At 44.6% G+C, this 12602-nt stretch overlaps 1 protein-coding gene across 2 annotated transcripts in view; it reads right to left on the minus strand.

Moving 5' to 3' along the window:
• Positions 1 to 3788: 3788 nt before the first annotated feature.
• LOC146170900 (uncharacterized) overlaps positions 3789 to 12602 on the minus strand; it is a 63318-nt gene continuing 54504 nt past the window's right edge. Inside the window, exon 7 of one of the 2 annotated variants that reach the window (XM_084586717.1) lies at positions 3789 to 4378. In XM_084586717.1, coding sequence (XP_084442843.1) covers positions 4218 to 4378 — 161 coding nt within the window. In that variant the 3' untranslated portion in view covers positions 3789 to 4217. Of the gene's footprint in view, positions 4379 to 6324; positions 6787 to 12602 lie in introns of those variants that run through there. The other variant, XM_084586716.1, reaches the window with a different exon arrangement.

Consider the following 12602-nt stretch of genomic DNA (forward strand, 5'->3'; position numbering starts at 1 on the left):
CAATACGGCTTTACAGCGGACCACTTGTTTCAACCTGTGTTTCCTCGTGTGTGGCCGTTCTCCCGCTACACGTCTTTATGCTTCTTTCCTTTCTACACTTGCAAGCTCCTCATCATATCTTTCTGACCAGGCCATCTCCCGAATGGCCAGATGTCGCCGGTTTGCTCGCCTCAACACTGAAATCAGTGAGAAAGACCGCATGTGCTGCCCCGATGCAACCAACCACCAAGTGTTGTTCTGTCCCGGCTACGAGTTATTATTTGGACACCATTATGCACTCCTGGACATTATGATAAGTTCCAGCGCGATTCCAACGGTCCGTACGCAGTTTTTGGACAAATCTCCCCTGTCAACTATCGCGTCTACCGTGTTTGTGACCCTCCGGACTGCCGTTACCGTGAAACTGAAGTTGTACATGTTTCACGCACGGAGCCGTTTATTTGGAGCAATACTGCGGTATAAATGCTGCCAGGCTGGAAGCTTAAACTACCGCAAGGGAAATAGTGTGAGCGCTGTATGGCGCTTCATCGCTCACATGGTTGCATATGGTGCCTCATCTTTATCCTTTTCTCCTGAGGAGAAACATCGTCATTGCGCAGTCTGATTCGCTTCGGTGTGCGACCCGGGCTTCAGGTCCAAACCTCGTCCACCCAGCCCGTCCTAACAATATTGTTGTCCAGACGACATACACTGGCTCATTACACTTTACGAAGTTTGACAGAGTCTGGCAGGACACCGTCTTTGAACACGACATGTCCAAATATGACCAGCTGTCGAGCACCAAACCGACAATACTTTCAATTTAGCTGCAAGGCTGCGCCGTTCAGATATCAAATGACACTCTCGAGGCGCAAAAGATGATATGGAAAGTTCTTAGAAAAGACGACAAGATAATCTCAGTTACAAAAACATATCTGCAATTTAACCCCGCCAATGATATTGTCCATTATGCGCTTAAATGTGGTTGGAGCATTGCGCAAACCGAAAGGCAATAATAATAAACTTATATAGGACGTCAGGCGTTATTAATGTGATTTTCTGGCGGTCAGCTTCAGCCGTTGGCACCTGCCAATAGCGAGAGCGTAGGTTAATGAACAAAAGTATTCAGCTCCCTGCAAGCAGTCAAGGGCGTCATCGATGCGAGGGAGAGGGTAAACGTCCTATTTAATTGTGTAAGCCAGCGGTAGCCTACCTTTTTCTTTACGGACACGACAGGAGAAACCCGGGCTGTGAGAGGGCTGGATCACTGAGCGATCGAGCACGTCACTTAATTGGTCCTAGATGAAGCAGATTTCAGGACCTGAGACTTGGTAGGGCCGCTGGAGCAGTTGTGCGTGGAGGCCGAGATCGATATGATGGTGAACAGGTGTTGTACGTTCGAGCGAAGTTAGATGAGAGCCGAAGGAGGCGCTGAATCGTTGCAGCAAGGCCATGAGCTGGGCGCTCTGGTTAGGAGGCCTTCTTTTTGATGTAAACTTGGAACAGTCAACGGGTTGGCGACGTAAAGAACGCTACGACCACCAGGGACAGTCAGCACGGCACACGGAAGCAGTATATATTTGCGATGAGCACATCTGACATATGGTATATACTTTACAGCAGCATCAGTGATGGTGTCACACGTAAAAACTTACTCCTAGTTCTCGCCTCTATGGTAAAGCTCTAGATTACAGTACATGTCCATCCTTGAGTACAGCATATGCCTCACTTGACCTTCTAACATTTCTGAGCTCTATGATATCCCATTTTGTGCCCTCTTGGTTGCTCTAACAGCACTCCTAAACTAGCCTTATTAGATAGGGTTCTAACATCAAGCTTTTCCGGGGTCAGTTTACAATGGTGTCCTGTCCAGCAGAGCAAGAAATTTTTAGCACCCCCGACAGCTTCAAAGGTCTAGCCGTCGCCGTTGTCACTTACTCTGCAGCTGCGGGTGACCGAGGGCCTGGATTTTGTAAGACTAATCATGGGAGGTTGTGGCCAATTGCTGCACCAAAGTGGCCCACTCCTGTTCTGGCGCGGGAGTGTGTTGCCGGAGGTGTTTAGCGGAATTATGTTGCACCCCAAGTCTGTTTATGCAATTCCATCGGCACGCACATTTTAACCAGGCATTCGAACCACGGTCCTCTTGCATCGAGGCGGATGTTCTACCTCTACGCCACCACTCCCAAACACCTGCTAGGTGGTGTGTGAAGCATATCAAAAACCAAGTATTATTGTAGCGAAGAAGATCGGCAGTGACGCGAGAGGAGCCTTCCCACTAGGCCAGCCATTAAATTGTCCCCCCCCCCCCTTATTGCCATGTTGTGCCGTTTTCTAGCTTGTCGCCATTTAACAATATGTTCATGTACAAGGCAAAGCACAGGCTCAAGGCGGCAAGTTCAAACAGACTGTAATGTTACACTGTATTTAAAAATCATAGTAATATTGAGCGGAAAGATGATGTTCCGTAAATGCCCACATCGTGACAGGTGAAGCCTTTCAATCCTTTATAGGCAAGACTAATGCGAAATTTTGATATTTGTTTGCGCAGGAAAATCCAGACTTTTATGCGCGTGGGCGGTACGAGATATGTGATGTGCTGCTCTGATGTACCTGCGCGCAAAGGATGAATTATTGCATTAGAGGGAGTGGAACAACGAAAGGCGAAATAATTTCTGTCATGAATCATGGTCCAGACGATTTAGATATTGCTTTATTCAAGAAGCTCTCTGGTATATTGAATACGACCGTCAAATAAAACTGGCTGCCTTATTTTGCACACATGCTTTAGAGCTGGATAATGTAAATTTGTCGGAGTGCCATGCTACCGAAAAATAATCTATTCATACCCGACTTAGAGGTGTGTAGGCGTACAGCTTGGCATTAGGGTTAGTTTAAGACAGACAATCAACGCTTGAGAAGGCATGATTTTTCATAGAGTTGAAAGTGATACATTTTATGTGGCTATTCCAATTGAGGTCTGGTGAAAGAACAACGATTAAATATTTGAAAGTTTATCTGCGCTCAATGACGCTGATTTTTTAATGTAATGGTTTACTTGAGTAATGCAAAGTGCAGAGAAAGTGATCTGTTTCTTTTCTCGGTGTTTTTTTTCCATCTGCCAAACACTATACAAGTACTTAAACTACCTAGATATGTTTTAAAAACAGCAGTGTCGTTAGAATTACAAATTGTTTTACAAATGACACAATCGTCGGCAAGAAGACGTATGGAGGAGGTAATTATGTTGCGATATCATTATTTAATTTTAGGACAGAAGTGAGCCCAAAACGAATCCTTGCTGTACACCTGATTTAACATGTTTAAAACCTGATATTATGCAATTCGAAGATACAGATTCTTGCCTGTGTGCTTAAAATTCTTCTCCTTAGTTTCTAGTACTATTCGTCAAGTTGCAAGTTATGCACCTTTGTGATGAGGCGCTTGTGGGCTACCTGGTCAATGCCCTTTGAAAAGCAAATAGAAAATTTTGTCAGTGAACAAGGTGCTGTGGATTGTAAGATGGAGATCTGTAACTAATTTAAATATTTAGGTTTGACAAGAATGCCGGTACCGAAACCCATGCTGATTTTCAAGTAACAGGTAGCTTATATATAGGCGTTAATTATGTTTGCAAATATATATATAAATACGTTTGCAGCACAATGATGTCAGAGAAATCAGTCAATAGGTGTTAGGAATACAAATATCCCCAGACTTAGCAGTGTAATGAGTGCTGTTCGCCAACTGCCTTGAATGCAGCTACTGTTCACAGACTGCTAGAATAAAAGTGGTAACAGTAACGCCAACATGTTAGAGGTTAGCTTTAGAAGTTTATTACTTATGCCATCCGGACCGGGACTACAGTTTAATGAAAGTCTATCAATCGCACGAAGAACCCCATTTGTTGTGATGGTGATAGGAATACAATAATAAGCAATAAATGGGTCAAGAACATGATTGTACCCGGGGATAGGAGACTCGTCTTTAAGTGCTTTGCTGAAATTATTACTTAATGTTCCGAGAAAGCTTCTACAGATGCTGAAATTCTGTTTATGTATTTAGCATTATCGACTCGCTTTTTTCTTTAGAACTAATGACACGCCAGAAGTTTCGGTGATTTGCTTTCAACAGGCGTGGAACTGCGTGACTGAAAAATTAATCCTCAGCTCCTTTTAAACTTTTCTATGCAACAGCTCACAGCTCCCTATACCTTTGACAATCGTGGGGTGTGTTAGTCAGAGTGTACTTTTTATATGCCCCTTTTTTCTGTTCAGATGTTTCTTGATTTCCTTCGTGAACCATGGAGCATACACAGTTGTCTCGATATGAAGTTTTGGTACGCAGGTGTCCACAAATTCATTAAGCTGGTCTTTCATTTTTGCTGCGTTCTTCAAAGCTGCGAAGAAATGCGATGAAGAATTACTATTGTAATTCAACTAAAAACCCAGTTTCCCAAAAAAACAAGGCATCAAGTTTGGCGCAGCATTAGTGATACTGAGATTGTGAGTGCACAATTAAGGGGATGCTTCTGCAAAACTATGCATCTGCAAACCATGTGCACCAGTCTGCCTCTCAGTGGTCAAAAGATAGTGCGATGTACGAGGCCACTGTACAAGGCTAAAATTGTGAGAGCTGCCAACACGTGATATGCTATTATATGAGAGGGATAAGTGGGTATCTAATATATACAGCACATTTGAATGATGTGTCAGGCACGATACTGCTATTCCATAAAGCCAATTCGCGCCGTCGAAATAAATCGGTGTCGATATGTTCTAAACCCGCTGTTTTAGGCGCCTGTTTCTGGCTCGAGTTGTGTTGGCGACGTAGTCGGCGTAATCAGTGGATAGGAAAAGGCAGTCCAAAGTGGCCACACTAAAACACTGGGCAGAGGGCAATCTAAGGCACACGATTTCTCTCCTATTCGCCCAAGCCAGCAAATTCATCTTGGTAGTCGTATGAATGCCTGCGTGAAGATGCTGAGCGACCTATCCGTGGGCGTTAACACCATCGCTCTACATTTACGGTTATGTGAAGCCGAGATCGGGTGCCAACCCAGGGCCCATTTCTGCTGGACGTAAGGAATATGCCTATGTTTGCTGGACTTTGAGTTCTGGTACAGTTCACTGAGCGGTAGTGCAGGGATTCTGAGAATGATTTTACGACTTGTTATGTTGCACTCACCATAACTTACTTCGGCGGTGAAATAAATATCCAGCCTAAGTAACGGAAGAAAAAATTGATTTTAACTCGTTACGCTATATCAATTTGATGAAAAGTAGTAGCATGACTATTTTTTTACGTAAAATTAAAATATTCAAACCGAAGTTGAATAAAGATAAACTGAAAGTTCCTGCTAAGCTGATATATCTGGTAAGAGTTATTTGTTGCTGAACAATGAGCTAACCTCTACCGTCCTTAGGCTCACTTGCAAGCGCGAGGTTATTTTTTCTATGTGACGATAAAACTTAGGAGCGGCGGGGCGCTATGTTCGAAATGTTCGATTTTCCTTGATCACATTATATGAAAGGAGGTAAAATAGCTGTAGCTATTCAAAACATACAAAATAACCCTCGAGTAAATAAGGGAGTGGGCGATACATGTATATGAGTCTTGAGTTGCTAATAACTATGATGAGCACACTAACAATAAAAAATTAAAAGTGCAAACGTTGTGTTCGTTATCTAATACTGGCTTAATTGAAATTTCTCCTGTGTTCTTGGAAAGTAATGATGCAAAATACGTTCCAGCTTCCCTCTCATTTTTTGTCTCAGCTGAGACAAACCTGGAAGAGCATTCTAAGATGTGATAGCGTCATGCATTATTTGAGAAAAAAGTTATAATTTAAAATGTTAAAATGTATCTGCTTAACGCCTCGCGTGGGTATATAGCAATATCGAAACATATTCCTGGTGATGAGTGAAGGTTGTTGGCAGTTTTAAGTAAAAAGCAGTACCTTTTGAGAAGAACTCAAAAGCCGGGTGGAGTATGGATCCTGCAGCACCCATGAATAGTAATTATAAATCGTGCGTCTGACCACCAACAACAATGTGTTTTAACGAGGCCAAAAAGGCCTCGCAAAAAGGCAAGGCAAAATTGCCTTCGCCATTAGGATGCTAGAGTAACGGCAGAATCCTGCCTTTCCTGATCATTGTACCCAGTTAAACACGATGCTCCAAGGCCGCGAAGGCCTCTGTCTCTCTCAGACTGGATGTCACGTATTGGTGGCGATGGTCAGAAGAGAAATGATCTGTGAAGAAAAATTGCACACCCCTGGGTTGTGCACGAAAAAAAAAATGGCTTCAGCTGCGAAAACAGCATATATTTTGCAGAAGATGAAGTCACATAACGGAATAGGTGTACAGCTTTTTATCATTATTTCAAAGCTAGCAACAAAGTTTCATGTGTGGAAAAATATGAAAGTGGCAACTACGGAACAAGAAAGTGTTAGCTGTCACGTTTTAGGATAATTTGTCAGGTATATTCAGGTGTATATCTTGTTATAAAATCGACAGGAAGGAGTCCCGCTAATATTAGGCGCCAGCAAATACAAAGAAGTGCAAAGAACGTTCGCACAGACTATTGTACTGATTTATCATGACCCATCTGAAAAATACTTTATTTTCTCGCGGAATTGTTGCCATTTGTGTTTAAACATAGCGTCATAATCTTTGCAAGCCATGTTCTCACTTTCATAAGCTTGGTACCCTTGGCGATAACATTGGGAAAGGAATGTGAACTTGCAGCATCTTGCTGGCAACCTGACTGACGACGCGGTTGTCCACAAAGTGCAGCCTTGATTTGCTGGAAGCAAGATAAACATTGCTCAATGAAATTGGAATAATAAAGTTCAGTCGAATACTTTTTATTACAGTGGTTTATATCTCTTGGCGTTTCACTGAATTTATGAATAACGATACCTCTGTATGCATATGCATTTCAGAAAGGCAAAACAAAAAAAAAACGAGGAATTAGTGTATGTTAATTTGGCGTTACAAGATTGAAGCACGGCTCCTGAGAATTTTTGCTTTTGCATTCAAATAGGGCAAACATTTATTGCAGAGACGTATATATCTATATTTTCAGAAAGACATCTTTTTTCGTGCCCCATACGTTATGATTGTCCAATTCACACTACTTTCCTAGTTCGTTGGTTTTTGTTATGAAATGAGGCTTGACGGATATGTTCTAATGCTGTTAAAAGGCCTGTTTCGGAAAGACAACAATTTTTCACGCCTTACCGCAAGATGGCTAGACAAGCTGACCTTAGAAAACGATGGTGTAGTTTTTTTTTATATGATATTTTGTCTTTGCAAATTACTCACCAAGCGAGAGAAACTAAGGCTGAGAGCTTTCCTGTTGCCCCACACCTCTCCCCTAATCAAGCGGGTGCACAGCTCTCCTAACTCTTTCTCTTCCATGATTTTTTTTTTGCGGAAGCAATACTACGTTATGCACTGAGCCACTTCGCGGACCCCCCGATGAGACAAGTTGCGCATGCGCGAGGAGAGAGTGACGTCACACGAAGCACAGCTGGCGAGCAGCGCACTGGAGCCGCCGTTATGGTCCCTGGAAAGACTTGCTGTCTTCCGTCTCGCGTCCGCGGAGCGGTCGCCTTCGTGATGCATGCAGCGTTGGCGATCTACGCAGTCTGAATGCAGTCGGCCTGCGGGTGCGCGTGCGGGTGAGTGCGGGCGCGGGCGAGCTGGGCGCTTTCGTAAGCATCTGTTTTTCTTAATTTTCGCACATGAATAGTGTTTTAGATTACCTGAATAGGTTGCACTTGGACATTGCTGTTAATTACGAATCTACAACCTAAACGTTCTAAATCTCACTGATGCCCTCAGGCAATAAATATTGTAACAAAAAAATTTTTTGAATGTGGATGCAGCAATTATTTCAGTTTTTTTTTTTTTGCTTTCGTACACTGCACGACACTCTGAAAGGCATGCGGAGGAGCAGTTTTACTTTTCACATTATCTTCGTTGTGAAGATGCAGTGTACGCGTGTATACAGCGTGTATTTGCGAACACATTTCTCCTCACTATTTTTTACTATGCCTCATTACGCGATGTTTGTGCATCTTGAATTCGAGTAGCGTAGCAGCGCTAAGGCATGCGACCACAAGACACAAAACACCACAAGGTGACACAAAGCTTTCGTCACGTTGGGTTCTTTTGTGCCCTCAGATGGCATGATTTTGCGCTGTCATGTTTTCTTAATTTAATATGCATCTTTCATGTTATGCTATCTACCCTATCGATTTTATCACCTAAGCAGAACATCAGATATTCAAAGAAACAGGGTTCAAAGTGCCTGTCGCAGACGGCGCTACCTGCATTGAGCTCTACGTGGCCGCGTTTTGTACTTCGCGCCCACTGATGTAGCCTTTCCTTGGCTTCAGGCGTATGGGAAAGAGAGTACTTCTTTTTACAAATCGCTCTCCGCTCCTGCATTCAGGTAGGAAACAGTACCGGTCACGCATAACTCGGCTTTGTGACATGATTTCATGAATCAGCGCATACCTGTATTACAAGAAAGCGCACGCATGGCGTTGCGTAGACGCTCAAATAACTTTAGATATGTCTCTCTACTTCACTCTCTACTTCACACATGCAGAATGCGTAGCTTTGTAGGCACTTGAGCACTTGACGTCGCCCTCACTGGAAACTTCTGAAGACGCTTCTCGAAGCTCCAAGGAAGTTCCTGCCAAGCACCATCAATCGTCACTGAAAACTGGTCATTGATCGGATGACATCAAGCGGACTCGACGGAGCAGGAAGAGAATAGCTTTTGGGGGAACGCGCGCAACTCAGATTATACTTCGTCTCACAAGATGTTTGCAGCACTCCGAAAGGCAGAGGCACTACATTCCAATCCGGACCACGCGCACTACAATAGGCGGCAGTTTTCTTCCCCACTTCCCTACATACCCGTGCGGACAGTTTTTTCCTTCTTTAAAGCGGACGTGCTCGCCATTCATATCGTCCGGTATGCTTTTAATTTTCCAAGGCATATGTGTACAGCAGACGACGCGCTGCAGTTGGTCGAACATGATTTTTTTATTCCGGGCTGGCTGCGGAAAGGACTATGCATTCAATGTTCTCCTTGTTTTCGACGGTAATAAGCTTGCGAAATATACGAACCGGAAGCATGTTTCAGGAACTCCTGTCCCGTCGAGCAAAATAAAACGCACGAAAGCGGCAACGACGTACGACCGCCCTCAGCATTGCCTGGAAGGAGCAAGGCCGGCGGCGGGGAAGCGACCGCATCCCGAGTGCGCGCAGCGCCACCGCCGCATGCATTACGTACGCAATGTGATCCTTTCTGTAACACTAATGGATCTACAAAACCCCTGTGACAGAATGCATGAGTAATGGAGAGCACCCTGCAAGATGTTGTTAAAGTTTATTTACAGAGCGCTACTAAACCTTATCCTGGTGCGCTAACCTACAGATGGGAACCGTTTTCCTCTGTTCACACTCTTCGTACTTCGCTCCTGAATGCGGCCTCATCTGTCCCCCATAACAATGACACCCCCCTGGGCTGTCTGCCATACTGAAGAGAGTGGCAGCTCTTCATTCTTGCGACATGCACAATTTGCGTTTTCCGAGAAGGGCGGCATTGGGTACAGTGACGAGACACCACGTACTTGAAATAATTGATTCGAGTGAGCACAATACGTGGACCTGTGTACTGCGACAGCAGATTGTGGGACCAACCGTGCTTGCGGACGGCCGTCCGGAGCCAAACTAAGTCTCCGGACAGGAAACAGACATCGTTGTGGGGATGATCGTAGCACTGCATAGAGCGGTTCTGCGCAACCAGGATGCATTAGCTGACGAGTTGACGAGCTTCTTCCGGAAGGCAAATGGTACTGGAAACAAAATGCTAGGTGTCGAGAGAGAAAGGTAAAATGGTGTCGAGAGAACGTCGAGGCGGACGGGAATATGGAAGAAAAAATGGACTATGAACAGTTGTTTCAAGTTTCGAGGTGTTATAGGCATATGAAATGAGAGGAAGTACGTCATCCAAGTCTATGCACCGACCACTGCTGCTGAAGAAGGTGACGTTGAGAGATTTTATGCGGACCTACAATGCCTTTTAGACCGCACCCCATCATCAGACGTCGTTTTTCTCATAGGAGACTGGAATGCTAAGGTCGGGAGTGAAGAAATATCCGGAATTACAGGCAAGTTCGGTCTTGGTGAGCCAAATGAAGCTGGGCAGAGGCTAGTAGAGTTCTGTCAAGAAAACAACCTGACCATAGCGAATACTCATTTTCAACAGCACAAGAGGCGCCTGTACACATGGATTTCACCGGACGGTCTGTACAGGAATCAGATCGATTATATTATTTGCTGGCAGAGATGGAGAAGCGCTATACAAGCAGTAAAAACAAGGCCTGGGGCCGATTGTGGCACCGATCATCAGCTTCTTGTTGCCAAAATTAAGCTTCGATTGAGGAAAACGCAGAAAACTAGAAGGCCTCTCAGGTATGATCTGGATCAGATTTCATTAGAATATGCTGTGGAAGTGAGGAATCGATTTCAAGAATTAGATCTAGAAGACAAAGAGCCCGAAGAGATGTGGACTGATGTTCGTGATATAATACAAGAAGTTGCTACTAAGGTAGTTCCAAAGCAAAAGAAATGCAAAAAAGCAAACTGGTTATCTGAAGAGGCTTTACAAATAGCTCAGGAAAGGAGGATGGCAAAAGGTATGGGGGAAAGAAAAAGATACAAGGTTCTCAATGCGGATTTTCAGAAAATAGCAAGGAGAGATAAGAATGCCTTCCTGAACATACAGTGTCAAGCAGTTGAGGACAACAGCCAATTAAGGAACACAAGAGCTCTGTATAAGACAATCAAAGATATCAAAGGAAGCTTCTGTGCTAAGCTGGGCGTGATAAAGGACAAACAAGGCAAGGACCTCACTGAAGCCTCAGAGATAAAGAAGAGGTGGCAGGAATACACAGAAGAACTGTACAAGAAGGACCCGGATGTGCAAACCCAACATAGGACGGTTGTGATTACTGATCTTGAGCCGGGCATCCTGAAGAGTGAAGTTGAATGGGCCTTAGCCAGCCTTGCTGAGAACAAAGCTAGCGGAATTGATGGTATTCCAGCTGAGTTGCTTCAAAACCTCAACCACGATGCTGTTAACACACTGCATACATTATGTCAAAAGATTTGGACAACCCTGCAGTGGCCACAGGATTGGAGGAGGTCAGTTTACATCCCCATTCCAAAGAAAGGCAGTGCCAAAGATTGTTCCAACTACCGCACGATCGCGCTTATTTCGCATGCTAGCAAGGTGATGTTAAAAAACCTGCAAGGTAGGCTGCAGCAGTATGTGGATCGGGAGCTTCCGGACGTGCAAGCTGGGTTTCGCAAGGGCAGAGGAACTAGAGACCAAATTGCCAACCTTCGCTGGATCATGGAAAAAGCAAGAGAGTTCCAGAAACCCATTTACTTCTGCTTTATTGATTATGCGAAAGCGTTTGACTGCGTAGATCACAGCAGATTGTGGCAAGCTCTCCAAGAGATGGGAGTTCCAATTCACCTCATCTGTCTCCTCAGGAACCTTTATGAAGGGCAAGAGGCCACAGTCAGAACTGGGCATGGTCTTACTGATTGGTTTCCGATTGAGAAAGGGGTGAGGCAAGGCTGCATACTGTCGCCCTGCCTATTTAACCTATATGCAGAGTGCATCATGAGAAAGGCCGGTCTGGACGAGCCTTCAGCTGGAGTGAAGATTGCTGGAAAACGTATCAACAGCCTTAGATATGCGGATGATACCACTCTAATGGCAGAAAGTGAAGTGGAACTCAAGAGACTTCTGATGCGCGTACATGAAGAGAGTGAGAAGTTTGGGCTTAAACTGAACATTAAAAAACGAAGATCATGGCGTCTTGCCCTATCAAGTCCTGGAGCATCAATGGACAAGAAGTGGAAGCTGTGACAGATTTTCTGTTCTTGGGCGCCAAGATTACCTCGGAAGGAGACTGCAGCCATGAAATTAGGAGACGCCTGCTTCTGGGAAAGAGAGCAATGGTTAGCCTTGACCGCCTAGTAAAGAGCAGAGACATTAGTCTGCCAACCAAGATCCGTATAACCCGTGCTATGGTCTTTCCAGTTGTGATGTATGGATGCGAGAGTTGGACTGTGAAAAAGGCTGACCGCCGAAGAATTGACGCGTTTGAATTGTGGTGCTGGCGAAGACTCTTAAGAGTTCCTTGGACTGCCAGAAGATCAAATCAGTCGATATTGTCGACCATAAACCCTGACTGCTCATTGGAGGGTCAAATTCTAAAGTTAAAGCTCAGCTACTTTGGTCATCTGATGAGAAGAGAGGAGTCGCTGGAGAAAGATTTGATGTTGGGAAAGGTTGAGGGTCGCCGGAGAAGGGGTAGGCAGCGAACGCGATGGTTAGATGGCATTTTCGAGGCATTGCAGATGAAGCTGTGTGATGTTAAGAAGATAGTGAGAGACCGGAAAGCGTGGCGTGACATGGTCCATAGGGTCACGAAGAGTCGGACACGACTGAACGCCTGAACTGAACTTAACTGACGTCATCCCAGTTCTTATGATGAGAGTAGGCATACACCGAAAGAATGT

This window comes from Amblyomma maculatum, unplaced genomic scaffold, assembly GCF_055883805.1.
Source record: "Amblyomma maculatum isolate TAMU_Amacu unplaced genomic scaffold, ASM5588380v1 scaffold_28, whole genome shotgun sequence".
In the NCBI taxonomy this organism is placed as follows: Eukaryota; Metazoa; Arthropoda; class Arachnida; order Ixodida; family Ixodidae; genus Amblyomma; species Amblyomma maculatum.